Raw genomic sequence first — 20,655 nt, 5'->3', positions numbered from 1 at the left:
GATTATATAAAAAGTACTCCCATTGTTCTGCCTTAATGGAGGTATTTTTATTTTCTTCACTCATTTTAGAAAAAATAATAATAGAAATACTCTTCTCTATATTATTATTATCTCTCTTAATTGATTTTTTTCTCCATTCTTACTATTTTATTTTTAATTTTTCAAAATGAGTGCGTATATGACTATTAATATTTAACTATTTACTATTTTTTCTCCACTTTAACTATTTGAAACGCCTCTATTTTATGTATACCCGCTACACAATATACTAACTACTAATTAAATAATGTGATTTATGTTTGTGATATGATATAAAGTACTCCCTTCGTCTCCCATTAGCAGTCACAGTTTGATACACGGGTTTTAAGAAATGTAAAGAAAAGTTGGTTGAAAAAGTTAGTGGAATGTGGGACCCACTTTTTCATATTGGTTTTATAATAAAATGTGAGTGAAGTGAGTTAGTGGAATGTGGGACCTACTACCATTTATGGTAAAAATGAAGTGTGACTCTTAATTGAGGACGGACCGAAATGGAAAAGTGTGACTCTTAATGGGGGACGGAGGGAGTAATTGTTATTGGGCAGGACAAATTTTTGTAGCCGTGGACAATTAAAATGGCCCGAGAGGGAGTAATTTGAAGCGTGGAGCCTATAATTATTTCAATATTATAAAACATTCCACACCCAACCCAATACCGAAACCTAGCTATCGAAGATGTGCAGCACAGGAATGCAAATTGAACCTCCAATTCCGACGGCGGCCTCTTTATCCTCAGCCCCGCAATGGACTGAACTTCCTCAAGATTTGACGGCGAATATATTGCAAAGGCTGCACCCCGAAGAGATACTGATGAGCGCGCAGTTAGTGTGCACTACATGGTGGAGAGTCTCCAAGGATCCGTCCATGTGGCGCGCCATTCATTTGGATATTCGACGCCGCGATTTCTGGAACATCTGCCGCTGCGAATCCGATAACCTTTACCCTTGCAGTTGCTATACCTGTTGCTGCCCCGTCCACGCTCGTGACACAATTCCCCGTTGCAGAGTCAACACATGTGACATAATTTGCTCCTGCGCAGTCAACCAATTTGACCGCATTTTCCGTTGCGCAGTGGATCGTAGTCAGGGACAATTGATCGATCTAACGCTTGCCGGTTCTCACCTCGATCCCTTGCTAAACTATGTAGCCCATCGGTATGGATGGATTGCTCCCTTTTTAATTTCTTATAATCACGAGATTTTATGTATTTTTATTTTGTGTGTTAGGTGGAGAAAGTAAAATAAGAGAAAGGGAATAAAGTACAGATAAAAGTGTTTTGTAATCTTGGATGAGACAAACTAAGAAGGAAAGTGGGTCATTTTCAATATGACGATGGGAGGGAGTACTAATTTATCTCAGTTTTTATACTACTACTACTACTAAATTTATAAATTTGTAAACTTAATTGTGACAGATCAAGTCAGCTTCGATGCCTTAAGCTTGTAGAGTATCTATATAATTATGGAGGAGGAGGAAGTACTCCTTTGATTTTGCAGATAACAAAACTGCAACAATTGGAAGAGTTGCAGCTTGTCATGAAGCCATGGGTCGATCCCCGAGATTTTGAAACCATTGGCATTGCTTGCCCAATGTTGAAATCATTTACCTATCACAACTGTGAAACCAGGGGTCCGGATTTTATAGAGTATGCTGCCGCAATTGGAAAAACCATGCCTAATTTGCACCATCTCCGGCTTTGTCAATTTATGACTGGAAATAAGGTACTGGAACCGATTCTCGATGGCTGCCCCAACCTCAAATCACTTGATCTTCGGCGATGCTCTGGTTTTGACGATAAATCTTCGGGAAAAAGATGTTGGGAAAAAGATCTGTGGCTCTATTCCGACTCTATCAGTTTCGTGGATTGGGTTAAGAAATGGCAGGATACCTATGATTCTGATGCTCCGTATCCTCCTGGTTGTATGAATGCTGGTGCTTTTTGTGATGTTTTTGATTGGAATTACTTTTATTGTGCTTTCTATTAAAAATTTGTTGCTAGATATTGAAATTTACATGCTATGAATCAGTGATAGTTGCTATTATTGTGCAGTGGGCACATGACACTGAACTAGACTATCAACTATATATAATTATATACTCAAAATCTTGATGTTATGTTTTATTATGTTTTATGCTTTGAATGTTTAATTTTGGTTATTACTAGTACAAAATTGGATGAATTTCATCCCTAGTAAGACATGTCTCAAAACAATGTTGAGCCCTGTTTCAATCTAGGAACATTATTAGTTAAATTGAAACTCATCTTATCCATGACACCAAAAGAGCATTTCACATCTAAACAAAAGAGGTGAAATCATTCATCCTCTATTATAAATTAATTTTTAATTATATTACTCCTAGTACTAGTAATAAAAAAAAACATGAATAAGAGAAGGGGTGGTGTGGGCAGTTGAAAGTTGAACGAGGAGCCTCGTATTTCGATTTTCAATAAATTCGTATCATCACACCCACACTCAATTCTCTATGACTGCAATACCTAGACTACGAGGGTGTTCGGTTTGTAAAGATTGCATCACAGATTAAATATGCATTGTGTTTGATTTATGAGAATCAATCCCACGACTCAATCATATATGGGTAATTAGTCATGACTAATCTCCTATGACTAAAATAATCTCACAACTCAATCCTAAATTATATCTTGACATTATTTTATCTAGAAAACTGAACACCACCGACTAATCAGCCTGGCGTTTTTGTGCTTTCTCGTTAACACAGGTCAATAATCCTAAAGTATTGCGAATGGATTGAAGTATTTTTGTGATTGCAAGTATGGGAATATACGTTGTTAGCAAAGAAGTGATGATAAATCAATATTCCACATGTGAATCTCCCGGAAGATAAAGTAAAAAAATTTCTAAATAATTATATTTTTTCATTTGTGAGTTTTAAATTTCATGTAATGATATTATTTCTCATTTTAGTAAATTTATTCATAGTTGGAAACAACCGTAGATAACCAATCTATAGTTTTATGTGTCCCATATTTTTTTATCTAATATTGATTAGTTTTTTGTGATATTGTTTTGTAGTGTAGATAATTTTTCAGAAATATTGACTATTTCCTTCTGAAAACGAATAGGTAAATAGAATTTTACATGATTGTGAACTCTAGCTTTAGATTTTATGCATGCTTTGGAAGTCAGAGAATTCATAACTTAGCAAAGGCAGTCATTATTCATTCTCTGCAAGAAATTCAATATGATATTCATTCTCTGCCTACGATGGTTTATAAGGTGTAGGATAATGCAAACTGAGGGTGATTATTCTATGGATTGTGACATTGTTCTGATATTTCTTCAACAGGATTTCAACTATGTCATTCCGGACAGGATGAAGGTGACATTCTCTGTCTTTCCATCGCCAAAGGTATCCGACACTGTTAATTTGTTGAGCCATACAGTGCCACATTGTGTGTTCATCAGCTCGTTGAGAATGTGTTTGTGGATAACGAGGCTCTCTATGATATCTGCTTCCGAACTCTTAAGCTTTCCACTCCTTCCTGTAAGTTTGCTTATTTTGGTGATTTTTAAATGTACATGATTTAGCAGGCAGTATTTCTGATGCAAACCATTATGGCTGTTGTATTGTAGTTGTCGATCTCAACGACCTTTTCTCCGGCACCATGAGTGGCATCACATGCTGTCTCCGTTTCTCATGCCAACTCAATTCTGACTTTAGGAAACTGCCTGTCCCCTTTCGACTGCTTCATTTTGCACCCTTAACCTCCCGAGGCTCCCAGCAGTATAGAACTCACATGATGTGTGGTGCTGACAGCCTCAGCCAAAGAAGTTGAGGAACTGATGATCAATGCACAGAACAAGAATTCATCCTATTTTGTCGAGTTAAAGTCCAGTGTGTGTTAATCTGGTACTGAGAAACATGTGATCATTCTTGAGAGCCACATTTTCTTGCTCGTCTTCATCAATGGTGCCAATCTTCCCCCAGCTCATTGCTTTAACTTCTGTCTATACCATTACCACCTCCCTCTCTCTTTAAAACAACCAACTCGATCAACATCCATCCATGCTGTCTATACATCTCTTCAAGCCTCTCCTTCTTGTCGTCTTTGTGTCTGATCTTTGTGAGCATGTGGGTCGCAGCATGAGGAAGTAAATTCAGTTACAACCGATTTGGAAGCTTCCAGGCTAGATATAAAAGAGCTCTGTAAGCAAGATCACAGAGAGAGGAAAAAGAAAGAAGAGAATGAGAGATGTGTGTTTCACTATGTTTGGTGTGTAATTTTCATTTTCTGTACCCATCTGATAAGGCTAATTTCATGCATCGGTTATATGTGAAAAACACTATATTTTGCTGGGTCTAACACAGTTTCTAAGCCAGGTGTGTGACAGAATCGCTAGATCCAGGAGATGCTGGAGGGAATGGACTAGCGAAAGAATGAAGGAGAAGTGAGCAGAATTTAAGGAAAAAAAGGCTACAAGAAGGGAGTCAATAGCTGAGGGCAATAAAGTCTATTTATATCTCGCTGAGCCCCACTTCAACGCCTATAAATAGAGGAGCATGCAACACACAAGGAGACCACTTTTTTTTCACTCTTAGCTCACACACAACACACACACTTGGGAAATGAGAATTCTGGGATAGTTTAGGTTTTAAGGGGTCAAATCTTCAGAGAAATTCCGTCGTAATACCGTACGCGTGAGGGCGAAGATACAATCTATTTACTCTCGATGTTTTTGCGGCTCGATCTGGGGAATTCGGCTGTAGATCTGCGGTGTTGTTGTTGATCGGAGGTTGTTGGTTGAATTTGAAGTTATGGAATGTTTTTTTTTTTGCTGGAGTTTGTGTCCGATGCTTGGATCCAGAGCGGATTTAGCATCCGAGGCTGGATTTGAACAGGTGAAGTCGAGTTATGCATGGATTTTGAGTTTCTGTTTACTTTCTGTTTTGCTTCGTCTAGCATCCGTAGATCTGTTTAGTTTTTAATTGTTCTTCATTAAATCGTTAAAATCCAGTCTGCTCTGTTCCGATTACGCTCATACCTGTTTCTTCTGAGTTTTTATGCAAATTGGTTGGAGAAGATGATGTCGCTGTTAGTTAGTACCTTAGTTAGTTGTTTTTCCAGCTTTTTGTCCGTACTCTGCTTTTTCAGTTATGGTCCCCACCGTCAGTTTATTTCCCATATTTCCCAGATCTAGGTAGTTTAGAATAGTCTCTCAAATCTACTGATTGTTTCGGTTCTAGTTTACGTGCATGCTTTTGTTGTTTCGCCTAGATCTAGCTGATAGCGTAGCAGTTTGAAATACCAAGTTTAGTTTAATTTCCTCAACCCAAAAAATGCATGGCAGCCAACCCAAAAAACAATTTCCAAATCCTTAAGCATGATTATTACGCATCCATCTCTGTGGGATCGATCCCTACTTCCCTAAGCTAGGTTTTAGTAAAGTGGTTGAGGGTTTTTGAAGAAGTGCTCATAGTGTCCGACGACCAGGATTTCCCAACGACCAGTGAGTTCCTAGACCGTGTGATCTAGCGGATTTGCTGGACCTAGGAAACCTATTATTTCTTTCTGTGCACGCAGTGATCTAGTTGGTATCTTCACCATCAAAGATTGGAAGTCATAAACATATCCATCCTTTCTGTGGACGTAGACAAAGTTTGCCGAACCACGTAAACCGTGTGTTATCTCTTTCTGGTTAATCTCAACAGGTGGGAAGTATTAGCTGCCTGAGAAAATAAAAAAAAAAAAACTCACAAAATTCGAGTTGGTGGTGATCAAGGCAGCAAAGATGTACGAAACTTGGGCAATAGGTATTGTGTTGGGTCCAAGGCCGTTTGGTACAAAGGAGAGTCAGGCCCTTATAATATAGTACTCCCTCCATTCTATAATAGGAGTCACTCTTATTGTGGGCACGAGTTTTAAGAAATGTAAAGAATAGTGAGTTGAAAAAGTTAGTGGAATATGAAACTCACTTTTTTATATTGGTTTTATAATAAACTGTGAGTAAAGTGAGTTAGTGAAATGTGAGACTTACTTACCATTTATGATAAACATCAAGTGTGACTCTTATTATAGGACGGACTAAAAAGACAAAGTATGACTCTTATTGTGAGACCCGGCCGGGAGTACTTTCTAATAGAAATTAAATGATATGTACATTAATATGAGCACCATCCATCATTGTTGTCATTATGTAAGGTATGTTTAGCATTATATGACATTTATATTTTTAATTTGATTATGAAACATATACACTTACTTAAATAAGTACGTGTCTACTACGGGGAGTGTTATAATGCTAACTCAATACTTAATTGTTAACTATAACTATATAAAAGCTCTTGGATATTAAAATCAATGGCCTAGATCATCATCCTCGAAATGCCAATACGACCAACAAAAAACGTCAATAAGGATATTAAGGTCAATCTGAATAAATAGAGACCATATTTGCTCTAGTTCTATCCCAAAAAAAAAAAAATTCTATTTATCTCCACATGTGCAATATTTCTTATATTGTACAATTTCTTCTTAATTGCTGTGATGATACCAAATGTGAATATTATTTCTCACATTCTAGGCCATCTAAACACAGAATGAGACACACGAGGTATAAAAAACCATCTTTGTGGCTTGTGAAGATGACATGGAAGAAGCTGTATCAGCTCTGAATTTGGGGATTCGGACATTCACGTAGTGCGGATACGAGCCGACGGTTTGCCATACATTTTGACGACGTTGGGCTCTTGAGATTCTCTGCCCGACATTTTAAGGAGTTATTATACTATCATGAGAAGATGAGAAAAATAGAAAATGGTATGGAATTAGGGGGTTATATAGGGGTTGATATGTGTATTTAATATTTATAGGCTGGGCAGAGTATTACAACTCATATTACGATTGTTGATAATAGGATTTATGTAATATTGTTGACTGCTGTTATTTACTTATCATACAAGCAATTCATTTCATTCTAATTAGTGAAAATAATGTTGCTAAATAGCAAAAAAAATATGACCAATTTAATCACACAAATAAATAAAGATTTAATTTGGTCTCGTACATTTTTTTTTGTCACACAACAGTAATAGAAGAAACTGCACTCATCCATAATTAATAACGAATACAAATAACAATGTGCATAAAAAAACTCATCTAATATCAAATAGTGAATATAAAAATAATTTAAAGAACATATTCTCTACATTAAGTGATGATGATAAATAGTTAAAGTAAAGAGAAAGTAAAGGAAAAGAGAATAATATACAAGAGAGTCGTATTTATATTATTCTCCTAACTATTTATTAGTATCATTTTCGCAATAACGGGCAAAAAGAAACACCCCACTGATAGTGGGACGGAAGGAGATAGTGGGACGGAAGGAGTACACGTATATAGTGATATGATTTCGTATTATTATTTGGATTAGAGTTTAGCCTTATATCTATGGTAAGTTAGAATGACTTCTCAGCTTGAGTTGTGAGTATCGTGTGAATTTCAAGTCATTTTAAAAGTCCTTCGGCATCTATGGTAGGAACTGCATCACATGATTTAAGTGTACATATTAAAAAATTAAATCATCACACACTAGTACATCCACATACCAAAATCGAAGATATAAGAGGATTAAAAAAAACTAATGTCTCTTTTAGTTATATTTGTTGATATCATATTTATCGATTGTATTATTTTGAGATGCAAACATTATAAAGATACAATTTATATTAAAAATTTTATAATATATTTTCAAACACCACCTTACTCTAGTTTCTAGTTACGTCTGCAACGGTGGTTTCGCTTAGGAATACCACAGAGAAAATCATGGATCATCCGCGCCTTGCGACCTCATTCGACCTAGGCAGATAGAATCGATTCGTGAAATACTTGATTTCCTGCTTGATTTCATGGAGGAAGGTAGCAAAGAAGCACGAGATATGGAGATCCAAATTGCATCCGCATCTCTCGCAGCTGAACATGTGTTGGAATCTCATCTTGCTGATCAGATCCAAATCAGTTCGAATTCGCCACTGAATTTGCAGAATGTGATACAAGAGATGGATTCTGTGAAGTTAAACGTTGAAAGAAAAGGGGAATTTTGAGGAATGTGCAACCAACATACCCTAAATCACGTGCTCCTACCTAGACAACCAAAAGTCCAAAGAAGGATATGGTGGGAGATGATGAGGAATTGCTTCTGCTCTTGGATGTGTTCACCGGAACGAATTCTAGCCGTCAGATCATCTCGATCGTAGGTATGGGGGGCATAGGTAAAACAACTCTGACTAGAAATGCTTTTGAAAATTGTCTTATTATTCAGCATTTTGACATTCGTGTTGAGTTACAATCTCTCATAGCTACAGTGATAGAGAGCTTCTGTTAGAACTTCTTACATGCTTACCGATACTGAACATAGCAAACCCTAGTGAAATTGGTCAAGAACCCAAAGATCAACTAGGACTCAAATTATACCAATATTTGTATGGTAGAAGATATCTAATTGAGCTGGATGATATCTAGAGTGTTGAGTCTTGGGACAAATTGAAGTTTTTCTTTCTTGATAATGGTAATGGAAGCTGAATTCTTGTGACTACTAGGTTATCTACTGTTGCTACTCACTTTAGTTTATCGATTGTTAGGATGGATTTTCTAGATGGGGATAAGATCCATGCCATATTTTTTACCAAAACATTTCGAAGTCGCCACAACAAATGAATATACAGGAGGCGATACAAGAGATATTTTGCGAAGTTAAAGGTTGAAAAGGAAAGAACTTTTTTTTTCCCTACAACTTTAAGGAGAGATCAAAGGTTAGTGATGACAGACCCAATACCCTTGCCATTATCGCCATGGCCGCCCTTACTTCCGGATGGTTGCATAACTGTATCTGAAGAAAAAAGATGGAGAGAGAAGGAGTTGTGAGGGAAAAGATATTATTCATGTATTCAATTATTAGTGTTTAACCTTATACTTATGGTACCGTGCAAATTTCAAGTGACCGTGCGAATTTCATGTGACCGTGCAAATTTTAAGTCATTCTTTTATAGAAGCAGTGTGAATAAAATACATATCAATTATTCAATTATTAGGGTTTAATCTTATACTTATGGTACCGTGCAAATTTCAAGTGACCGTGCGAATTTCAAGTCATCGTGCAAATTTCAAGTCATTCTTTTGTAGAAGCAGTGTGAATAAAATACAAATTATTCAATTATTAGGGTTTAGCCTTATATCAATGGTATTTTAGAATAACTTCTCAGCTCGAGTAGCAAGCACCGTGCAAATTTCCAGTAATTAATAAGATAATGTTTACGACCTATTTCGACGTCTCCATAGGAACTGCACCACATAATTCAAAACATAATTATATCATATAAATTAATAAACTAAATCATCACAAATGCAAAGGACTTCATCTATCAACTGTTGTGATCGGGGGTTTCTTGCAATGTCCAGTAGGTCAAAACTCAAAAGACAACTGAGAGAATGCCGTAAGAGACATAAACTCAATTTCGAAATCAGATGATGATGGTGGTGGTGGTCTTTGCTTGAATATACTATCTTTGAGCTACACTCACTTGCCCGTCCATCTAAAACCATGTTTTCTTTATATGGGAATTTTAGAAAAAGATGATCGGATTGATGTATCCCAACTCATCGAACTTTTTGTTGCTGAGGGATTTTTGAGACCAAACAAAATCCAAAGCTTAGAAGAGATTGCACAAGATTACATAAAAGATCTTATCGACAGAAATCTCATCTTAGTTACAGAGTGGAGACGGAATGGAACAGCTAAAGTTTGTTACATTCATGATCTTTTAAGAGAAGTGTCCCTTAGGGAAGCTGAGAAAGAGAAGTTCCTACACATGGAATGTGGTCGTCGTAAAAGAGAGAGATCAAAGGACACTGGAGTGTCGACGCTTTAATATCAGCAGAACTTACGCGTTCATTGATATTCAAAGGCATACCAATGTCAGCAGAACTATCAGAAGAAGTTAAAACATTCAGAGGACCCTGCAGTATTTGCTGCTATAAGATCAGAAGCACTTGTGCAGTCATTGATATTGAAAGACGGCCCATTCCCTTCCAAATATCGTTTGTTGAAGGTGGTGACTACAGTTAAAGATCGTCCCCTGGAAACTGTTTTTCAACAAGTTAACTCACGATACCTTCTTTACGAACCTTTTGGAGACTCAGGAGCCCAACTTCGTTCATCAGTATTCCGACAGTGGAATATGCAAACACTGATCTTTAAAGGAATCACGGGGAGAACAGTGTCACCACCTGAAATTTGGAACATGAGACAAGTTAGGCATCTTGAGTACAACAAAATTTGTCTTCCTAATCCTCCAACAAGTGATGACTCTGTTCTGCATAACCTGCAGACACTCGTGGATGTCGTGAACTTCTGCTTCAGTAAGGATGTCTGCAAAAGAACCCCCAACGTCGAGAAACTGCATATAAGCCATGATGATGATTTCTCAGATGAGTGTCTCAGAATTGATATTTATTCCCTAAGTAAGCTCCAATCACTGAAATGCTCTTTTTGACGAAAAGATGAGAGATCTGGCAGTGAAACTCGCGTTTCCAAGCTCACTTCATAAGTTGTCTCTAAGTGGTTGTTGTCTTCAGTTCGACAATGTGGCAGTAGTTGGGTTGATGTTGCCAAATCTTCAAGTTCTGAATTTAGACTTGGTCACGGGACTAGAGTGGAACCTTGTTGAGGAAGCATTCCCTCGTCTCAAATCCTTAAGTGTTTCCAACAGTGATTTGATCTACTGGACTGCTAACAAATCCCATTTCCCGGTCTTGGAGAAGCTTTTCCTTCGCAATTTGCATGCATTGGATGGGATCCCTATGGGTTTCGGAGAAATCCCAACACTTGGATCTCTTGTGTTAAGTTCGTGTAATGAATCTGCTGCAGTTTCATCAACCAAAATATTGGAGGAGCAGCTGAGTCTGGGCAATGAGGAGATTGAAGTTCGAATAGCCTTTCAGGACATGGAGGAATTCGATAGGTTCAAGGAAATGGTGGACACAACTCACTTCCCAAAACAAAATTTTGATTGTAGTGATCATGATTTATATTTAACTGTGGAAGTTGTAGGAACATTAAAGAAGCTTCAACGCTCTATGCTACACCATTCCCTAAACGATATGGGGAAAAAGTGGCGTTTTGTAAATGCAATGCCCAAGAACAAGGAAGAAGAGGTATGCAATTAATCTTGCATGTCTTGAGATAATGTTGAAGTACTAATTCCTTGATCAATAAATGTACATAGGTATCATGGAGTGAGAGTGAGAGTGGGAGTTGGTGGTGATCAAGGAAGTGTGGAAAATAAGGCAATAGGTATTATGTTGGGTTCAAGGCCTTATGGCAGAGGCATGTGTGAAGGTTGGGAGTATGCATTCATAGGAGTATATACATTTCATGTTATTTTGTTTGTTTTTGTACATTGAAACAAGGGTATGTCAAGAGAGAGTTAATATATTTTTATCTATGTGTGGATATTTAAAAGTTTGAGAGTTAGTGTACTTTTGTATTATGTGTGTGGATATCTTTACCAATTTTATATTAAAATTCGTGTCTATCCCAAAATGCATATTCTTATGGGAGAGAGAGTATATAATTATATGATCATTGATATAGAGTCTCATTATATGTAAATCAACTCCTTATTGCAGAACTGTATAACTAAAGACTAAATCAGGGTTCTTCAATCTAGTTTTTTATGGATGAGATAAATTATTTTTGTCTTCATCACAAGCCTATTTTACTTTGGCCCAGGACATATTGAGAGGATTTAACTTCGTATCAGAATATATTACTTCATTCTAGTCGAATTTTAATTTCATTCCAGTATGAACAAGCGATTTCGCCGTCGCATACCAGTCTTTCTCTCTGCAATGTCTATCAATGCCGTCGCGGTGCTCTTTGGCCGCTGCTGTGAATCGACTCCACGTACACTAGCTCTGTGATCGGTCTTGTCTTCGTTTGTTCTCTTGGCAGGAGTCGAGGGACAGAGACATAAGGTCAAATATAGGATTGGTTCAACTCTCTTTTATTATCTAGAAAAGAACCAACAAGAGAAAACCCAGAAAGTAAAATTCTATAAAAAAAAAAATAAAGCGTTTAATATAAACAAAACATTAAGCAAACTAATCTAGCGACAAAAAAAAATCTTAATATCTCTAGGTTGGCCTCGTTTGGCGTTTGGGCCTATGATTAGTGCGGCCCACTGTTGCGCTTGTTTACTGTGTCTCTTCTATTATTAATTAATTGGGCACTAAAGTCTAGAGCTATGGACTCAACGACCAAAATTAATTAATTCGCTTTTAAAAAATTAAAACGACGATTTAAAATCAAATTAAATACTGTATATCAAGAATCCTATGAATTCGTTATAAATTCTTGACATCCATTCCCAGAAAATAAACTAGTTTTAATACGTTGAGACTTGAGCCATCCCCCAAAACTATAATAATTCTAAATATAGAAAGTTTTTAACAAATAATTATATTACACATCATTCATAATATGAATGCCGCAATCTACTAATACTTCTTCCACTAACTTTTCCCTTTCTTACTTTTTTCCATCTCTTTCTTAACATTAAAACTCATGTTCGTTCACAAGTAGGACCCACATTTTCCACTATCTTTTTTTACCAACTTTCTTTACAATCGTTTAAAATCCGTGTCGAACTCAACCGGAACTCCTAAAGTGGAACAGAGGGAGTAGTAATTAAAGTGATGTTGCATAGTACTTAGTTGAATAATGTTATGTCATATGAAATTAAATAATTTTATTTATTTGAAATAAAATTTATACTTTCTCCGTTCCATAAAATATGGATGTTGGGACGCCGCGAATTAATGCACAATTGAAAAAGTAAGAGATAGATAGAAAGAAAAAGTAATTAGAGTATTATTAGTGTAGAATGGACTCACCTTATTAAAGAGAATGAGATATTTTTATGGGATATCCCAAAATGAAAATACCAAGAATAGAATGAGATATTTTTATGGGATATCCCAAAATGAAAATTATCCTTATTTTTATGGGACGGAGGGAGTACTATTTTAGTAAAAAAAGAGATGGGGAGAAAATGTGAAACAAAACAAAAATAAATTCAACAAATACAATTATTTAATTTGATATTATATGATGTCGTTTCATATTTTTCAGTGTAATCCGTCCGTGAAATGTTGTTCACTTTTGGCATTTCAGTCTGTCCGCGAAATATTGTCCACTTTGTTTTGTTTTGTTTTGTTTTTTCTTTCCTTTTTGGTAAATGGAAGCCACTTTTCACCAACTCATTACACTCACATTCTATTACTCTAGAAAATTCTGAGGTTATCAGCTCGTTCACGACTTAATTTATCATTGGTTCTAAATTTGGGGCCAAAAATATAAAAATAAATAATAAAAATATGAAATTATATATGTGGGACACGGTGAGTTCATATCTTTTGACAATTGATTAATTGATTTGATAATAACATATTGTGAATTTCATTTTTATCATTATTTTAATTTAATTCCATTGTCAGAAGACATTCAGATTCCCTACAAGATTTTGCGCCATAGAGTGTTGTTGGAGTGCTAACATGACATAACAAGGTACTATAGTATGATGGTAGTACCACTCCGTCCCAAAGAAGATGATCTCTTTCTTGAACGGCACGAAAATCCATGTTTTTTATTTTATTTGATATAGTTAATTAAATTTGTATAATAATTTACATAAAATACGGAAAATTCTATATCAAAATAAAAGAGCGAAGTTTAAATATAGGGACGTCTCTACCTGTGTAACACCCGTCTTTTTAGTACCTTTTTCGATTAGTTTTGTTTTGAGAACGAGCAAGTGATAGACCTTGATTAAAACGTTGTCTTTGTTTTGATTAGTTGGGAATGGAATTAGTGAATGCTTGATCATTGTTGGTTAATCGAGTGGTGAAAGTTTTCGGTGAGATTGATGTGAGTGTCGTCGATGGGAATATTAGGCGTTCTTATTTAGTCACCAAAATACTAAAAGTAAAATACCAATAAAAAAACTCTAAACCAAATAATTTGGCTTATCTTTGTACCTCCCATGTTTCTAGCTTTTATTACTTTTGGTTGACCGATTTTGAGAAGCCAAAATATTACTACCTCCGTCCCTGAAAATTTGATACACATTACTATTTCAGTTCGTCCCTGAAAATTTGATACACTTCATTTTTACCATTTTTGGTAGTGGACCCCATATTCCACTAACTCATTCCTACTCACATTTTATTATAAAACTAATACTTTAAAAGTAGGACCCACATCCCTCCAACTTTTTCAACTCACTTTCCATTAAATTTCTTAAAACCTGTGTCGGGTCAAAGTGTAGCAAATTTTGGGGGACGGAGGTAGTAAATAATTATTCTACTTCTCCTGCAGTCAAATCTTAGTCAAATAAATCTCTCCCAATCCCATAACCATACGGTTCTTCCATATCCCCATCTTCCTTAAAAATCTCCAACCAAAATCCATTCTTCTCCTTATAACTTCTTCCACAACGCAGCTTTCTTTTTGTAGCTGCAGTTATTTTCATCTCCTCCACCAAAAAGGTATATTCTTCTCCCCAAATTCATTAATATGAAAACCTCAATTTGTTGATTCCATGGCCAAATTCTTGATATCACAGCATTGAGAGGAGAAAACCGAGAGAGCTGTGGAATTAATTTTTCTTGTTATCCTCTTCTTCTCAAAGGTATAATCTTTCCCTTCAATTTAGTGTATACAACCTTCTGCGTATTAAATCCATAGCACCATATTCTTCCCATTTTGTTACAGTTGAGAGGAAACCGTGACTCTTTTAGTACCTCCTGCTTGTGCAAAATTTTCTTTCAACCAAAGGTATTTTTTTTTCTTCTCTTCAATTCCATGTTATAGATGCATACATTCACGGTAGTCCACGAGATCAGATTTGTTGATTTTTCTTCAAAATTTGTTGAATGATTGGTTCTTGATAAAGTTGGAAACTTGAATCTCTTGTTTTCTCCCTACAATCCAAATTCTTGGAAATACTTTGCCTACCCACTAATTATTGAAATCGGACAATTTAAAATTTAATAAAAGGTTTAAGATTTAGATTGGGGGAAGGGGGAAGAGAGATACCACCTGTCGTGAATGGACAGTGACTACGGCGACGGAGGCCGAGCGCTACAGAGGCAGCGGCAGCGAGGTCCAGTCGCACGCCGGCGAGCTGGGACGGCTGGAGTAGCGGCGAAGATAGGCCGCGGCGGCGAGTCTCTAGCGGAGAGACCGAGAGAGAGAGAAAGAGTTGCGGCTGGAGTGGGATTGTTTATATTATTTTTTTTTTTTTTGTGTTCCTGTTTGTGAATTGAGATGAGATGGCTATGGTGGGAACTAGATTTATGTTGTGTTAGGAGAGGAAGGAAGAAGAGATGGGAACTAAACGTTTAAATTTTGGGGTGAGAATTTGAGAGAGAGGGCGTGAGTTACAGAGAGAATTTTGAGATTTGCTGATACAGAGAGAGAATTGAGAGATAGAGGAACGAGAGGTGGCTGGGAGTATTTTATGTATACTCATCATTAATTCTTTTTCTTTAGTTTTGTGGTTCTGGGCCTCTAATTAAAATTTATTTTGTTTAATAGAGCTGCTGGGGAAATTGTTTAGAAGTGTGCCGGCTTATTTGTTTTTTGGGCCGATATTAAATGATTTTATCTAGTTTTGCTTCTGTCCCTTTAAGTTCAGTGAGGAATCAGTAATATAATTATTACATATACGTGTGTTTGGCTAGGAGTATATTTCTAATTCATTGGTTTAAAAGCTTGAGCTATTTAATTCATTTACAAGTGGTTTAATTAAATAGATTTGTGATGGTGTTGGAAATATAGTGTAGGTACGTGGGTTTGCTGGGAGTATATGTACTGCCTACATAATTTCTTTATTTTGAGTAATTTGGGAAATAGGCGTAAGTAGTAGGGAGTATATGTACCTTGTTTTAATCTTTGTGTTATGTATATGACTGTACTTGATTTGAGCAAATTGGATTTAATTTGAGGAAGTAGAATAAGTTTTGGGTATGTCCGCATATGGTGGCTGGAAGCATTTTTTTAAAGCTAGTGATCTTCATTTTGTTCGCATGTGTTTGTTTAGAACGGTTAATTGATTGGAATGAGTTTGGCTTTTTAAGATAATAAAAGGAAATTTTGAGCACACTTAGGATGCATGCATTGTTAAATTAATTTATTTTGCAAAGTCTGATTTTTGCATGTCATGTTATTTTAAAAAGGGTGAGCTTGTGTACGTTGTTGGCGGTTGGAATAAGAGGTGATTGAGGAGTAAGCTTGTGAGGTGGGCTTTCGTTTTAAATAAGGGCTATGTCATAAATATTTTTACTATGTGAAAGGAGGTGGAATATGTTTGTCTTGCCATGTTTTGTGTTTGAATGAACCTATCTGAAGTGGCTATGCCATGTATTGTTAACGAATTCGGGTCCCAGTAGGGCCGCAAACCCTGCTCGGACTGGTGTACACCCAGTAGATCGTGCGCTATCTCATTGGAGTTGGCCGGTCTAGTGACTTGGTTCGTGGCCACGTTCCTTGTCATGTATGTTCAGATATGGTGATGGTGATGTGGATGGAAAAATGGTTGCAACCGAATTTTATCTGAAAATGCTTTTAGTGACTTGGGTTCTTTTCAATTAAAACCCCCAAGATCACTCGTTATGGCTTGACAAACTGTTTTGGCATGTGTCCACTGGGTGCATCAAGTACTCAGCCCTGCATATTTGTTTTTCTTAATGTGCAGATTGAGCGACGACGGGCGTGGAGGATGTTGAGCAGAATTCATGGATTAATTATGTTTAGCTTAATATTGTGGGATATGTCGTGTCTTCATACTCGGCATTTTCCGTGTCTTGAACGCTTCCGCTAAGTGTCTTTTCTTTAGAATTGTTTTAGTATTGAGAACCTAACTCTTTTCAAAATTGGTTACTTTCTAGTCTTTATGTCTTTAGGGTTGGTACCTTGTTGAAATGATACTACGTTGTTTTTTCTATGTTATTTCAGTTATTAAAATGTTTTGGACCAATATGTTTGTTTCCCCTTTTCTTTCCCGCTTCTTAAACCCTCCCCTAGTCGCAATAAACCGTGTTTTCTATCCTTAGAAAATACGGTCGTGACAACCTGACTTGTTAGGAACTACAAATAGTACAAAAATTTTTCCATATCAATTTCAGTGAGGTATCACTTTAAATAATTATTGCTCTATCTCTCCGAAAAAATTAGTGAGGTATCAATTTAGAGCAATAATTATCCTTACGAGAATGTCGATCCCATTCTTTGTGTTTTCCTTATAGAGGAGAATTTAAAATGTTACTACTATTAAAGTTGAGCGGAGGAGATGAAGAAAAACAAGGTGTGTTACGAGTAGTGTGTATATATAGAGAGTGATGGAGTTTGAATGATATAAGATATGAAATGTAATGAGAGACAGAAAGAGAGATTTGTAATATTACTTAAGAGAGATTTGTAATATTACTTCATTTATTGAAATCTAAAGATAATTTATAATATTATATTGTAATTATAGTAAAATTTACTTCCTCTATCCACAAAAAATATATCACTTTTGCCATTTTGGGACATCCACAAAAAATAGATCACTTTCTAAAATGGAAAGTTTATCTCTCATATTTTTCCCATTTTTTCTTCCCTCTCTCATACTTTACCCATTTTTTCTCGCTATCTCTCTTACTTTACCTACTTTTTCTCCTTTCCTCTCTTACTTTACCAATTCTACATTAAAATCCGTGCCGAACAATAATAGATCTATTATTTGTGGACGGAGGAAGTATAAAATTAACTCGAAACCAGCTAGTCTATCCCGACTGACATCCTCAAATTCTAATCATGAGTTTGAATCAACTCAATTGCTTATTTTAGTAATCATATTATGACATGTAAATCAACTATATCAATGAGTTCAATTTAAATACAAATCACTAATGCAATTATATACTATATTAATAATCATATATTTATGTATATCACTAATGCAATTACATAGATCAACAAATATAATATAGAATTTATTTAATATTCCTTCCATTTCGTTCAAGATCACAAATTTATAAATTAAAATTATAAATTTCATGCACACCAGTATTTATTTAAACCTATATGTCAAAATATTTCAAATTTAAGCTCATAAATATTGATCTTTGCAATTTGAGAATAAAAAAAACTGCACAGATTATAATAATATATCTGATATTTTGTAGACTAGTCACAATTTAATAATATATCCTCCGCCCCTTAGTCCACCACTGCAGCACCACGGACTATGCACACATTATCCTCCGCGGAGGATGCATCGTCCGCGTACTATGACACGGAGGATGCATCCTCCGGCCTATCCTCCGCCCATTGCAGGGGTTGCGGAGGATGCGACGGACTATGCACACATTTTTCATTTATAAATTTTTTTTTGTATTTTCTTTTATATATATCCCCAAGTTTTTTACTTCATTTCACACCTTTCACTCCACTCTCTTCTCCATCTCAATTTCTCTTTAAATACAATAATGAATTCCGACGACTTTCCATTTTTGCAAGCATAAAAAACAAAATATAAATATTGACAATAGGATTTGCATTTAAGTTGTGGTGTTTTTATATTTATTCTTGCTAATTGATATGTTTGTAAACAAAAAAAAAAAATACAAAATATGAGTTAAAATTATAGGGCGGGCTATAGTCCGCCCTGTTGCAGAAGGAAGGGGCGGAGGATAGAATGCTGATGTGGCGGAGCATAGGGCGGGGCTTAGGGCATCGCATCCTCCGCCCCATCATGAATGCCCTAAATCGCTAACTCAATAACTTGTCAACTATATGGAGTACATTACTAATGTCAACAAAAAAGACATAAGTATGTAACAACAAATTTAGTTATTAAAAAGAACTGCACCAGTTATTAAAATTCACAAAATTTTACAAAACTCAAGTGAGTGAGCGACTAGATTAAAGCACCAGATTTGATGTTGGACGTGAGGATATGAATTACTACTATAACTCAATAAAAACAATTCGAGTATGCACAATGTCTAAACCTACCATTCATAATTGTCAAAAACTAAGAGAACCAACTTTTAATAAAAAGCACAATAAAAGTAATTTCAATCAAAAACATCACAAGAAGCACCAACATTCAAAAAACCAGGAGGATACGGAGCATCAAAACCAGGAGGAAATAATTATAGGCTCCACGGTTCAGGTTACTCCCTCTCGGGCCACGGCCACGGCCGAAAACACTTCCACAGCTACAAAAATTTGTCCGGCCCAATAAAAGTCACTTCATAGTCATATCACAAACATAAATCACATTATTAATCAATTGTTGGTATATTTTAGTTGAATTGGAATAAAAATTATCGGACTAAAATAATTTGAAAAAAAAACATCATTAATTTAAAAATAAATAAATAAAACTAAATATTCGTTGTAAAATAAATATGAGAAATTTATACAACGAAAATTAAATAAAAACACTTAAAAATACACCGTCGCCACTCACTCGGTGGCATCATCCGAATCCACCGCTGCTTCCCCATCCCCCGTCGTCGTCGCTGCCGCTGCCGGTGCAGTAGACCTTGTCATCCCCAGTTGACCCCTCTGCCTCTGGCAGGGACGGATCCATAAATTTTATATACCTAGGGCAAACATATAGATAAAGGCATTTTAAGGATCTGAGAAGGGGCATATATAAGGGTATTTCAAAAAAAAAATTAAAAATAATACTCAAAATAGCACAAATGAATTTTTTTGAGGAGGGGCATTTGCTCCTTGTGGAACTACTGTACATCCGTCACTGGCCTCTGCATGATGTCCCAGTGCACCCCCTTGGCGACCGATCGGGTCGGTCGCCGCGGCGTAGGCATTAGCGACATCGCCCAGATGCTTCAGCATCTATAAGTCCAAGTTCTTGTCCAAAATCGCCACAGGGGTAGACAATCCAAAGCGGTATGCAGACGCGACCGCATATACAACCTTTTACCAAAAATTTTGCTAGGGAGGGGGCGACAGTTGATTCGATTGGAGAATTCCGAGGGTAAAAGTGGGCATATACAACATTTTCAGCCAAATCGCGAAAAGCCGAGCCCTAATATATACTTATTCACCACCGTGATTGTGTTAACATGAAACCACCGATAGTAGTATTTGTAGGGTGGAAACCCGAAACATGTTTATCGGATCGATGAATTTGTGTAGGAGCTACCAAACGCTGTGAATGTGTTTCAAGGCTATTTAGCCCTACCACCAGCCCCCTTTCTAATACAAAATTCCAAAACAACGAAATAAACTGACCATTCGCATAATATTCATTGAAACATCAAGGGCATATTAGTAATTTAAGTCTGACTATGCCTAGATGACTAGATCAGTTGCATATATTTTCAATACGAGATCATTTGGAAAATATCAATTAGATATTGAGCTCCTATAATGATTATGTTAGAAGGAAATCAGGAGCACAATATATGGAATCAAATCATACCATAGATAGAATGCAAATAAATGTAAATTAGGTTTACCATGTATAGAGGTAACCTAGTCTATATAAACTCTAATC

General features: G+C 36.2%; 1 protein-coding gene, 1 long non-coding RNA gene and 1 pseudogene across 2 annotated transcripts; all 3 read left to right on the top strand.

Annotated features, from left to right (window-relative positions):
• The first annotated feature begins 714 nt into the window (after positions 1-714).
• On the top strand, positions 715-2,100 carry LOC125195494 (putative F-box/LRR-repeat protein 9). The gene is made up of 2 exons (XM_048093637.1): positions 715-1,193; positions 1,454-2,100. Exons 1-2 carry the CDS (start codon positions 715-717, stop codon positions 2,022-2,024), a joined length of 1,050 nt encoding a protein of 349 aa, XP_047949594.1. The 3' UTR covers positions 2,025-2,100.
• A 1,206-nt stretch (positions 2,101-3,306) lies between these two features.
• On the top strand, positions 3,307-8,121 carry LOC125195493 (annotated as a pseudogene).
• Positions 8,122-14,509: 6,388 nt separating this feature from the next.
• On the top strand, positions 14,510-17,104 carry LOC125191661. The gene is made up of 5 exons (XR_007171204.1): positions 14,510-14,623; positions 14,701-14,766; positions 14,850-14,912; positions 16,316-16,377; positions 16,834-17,104. It is a non-coding gene; the product is annotated as an uncharacterized LOC125191661 (long non-coding RNA).
• Positions 17,105-20,655: the final 3,551 nt, after the last annotated feature.

Source organism: Salvia hispanica, chromosome 6, assembly GCF_023119035.1.
Source record: "Salvia hispanica cultivar TCC Black 2014 chromosome 6, UniMelb_Shisp_WGS_1.0, whole genome shotgun sequence".
Classification (NCBI taxonomy): Eukaryota; Viridiplantae; Streptophyta; class Magnoliopsida; order Lamiales; family Lamiaceae; genus Salvia; species Salvia hispanica.
This window is presented reverse-complemented; position numbering and strand designations above follow the sequence as displayed.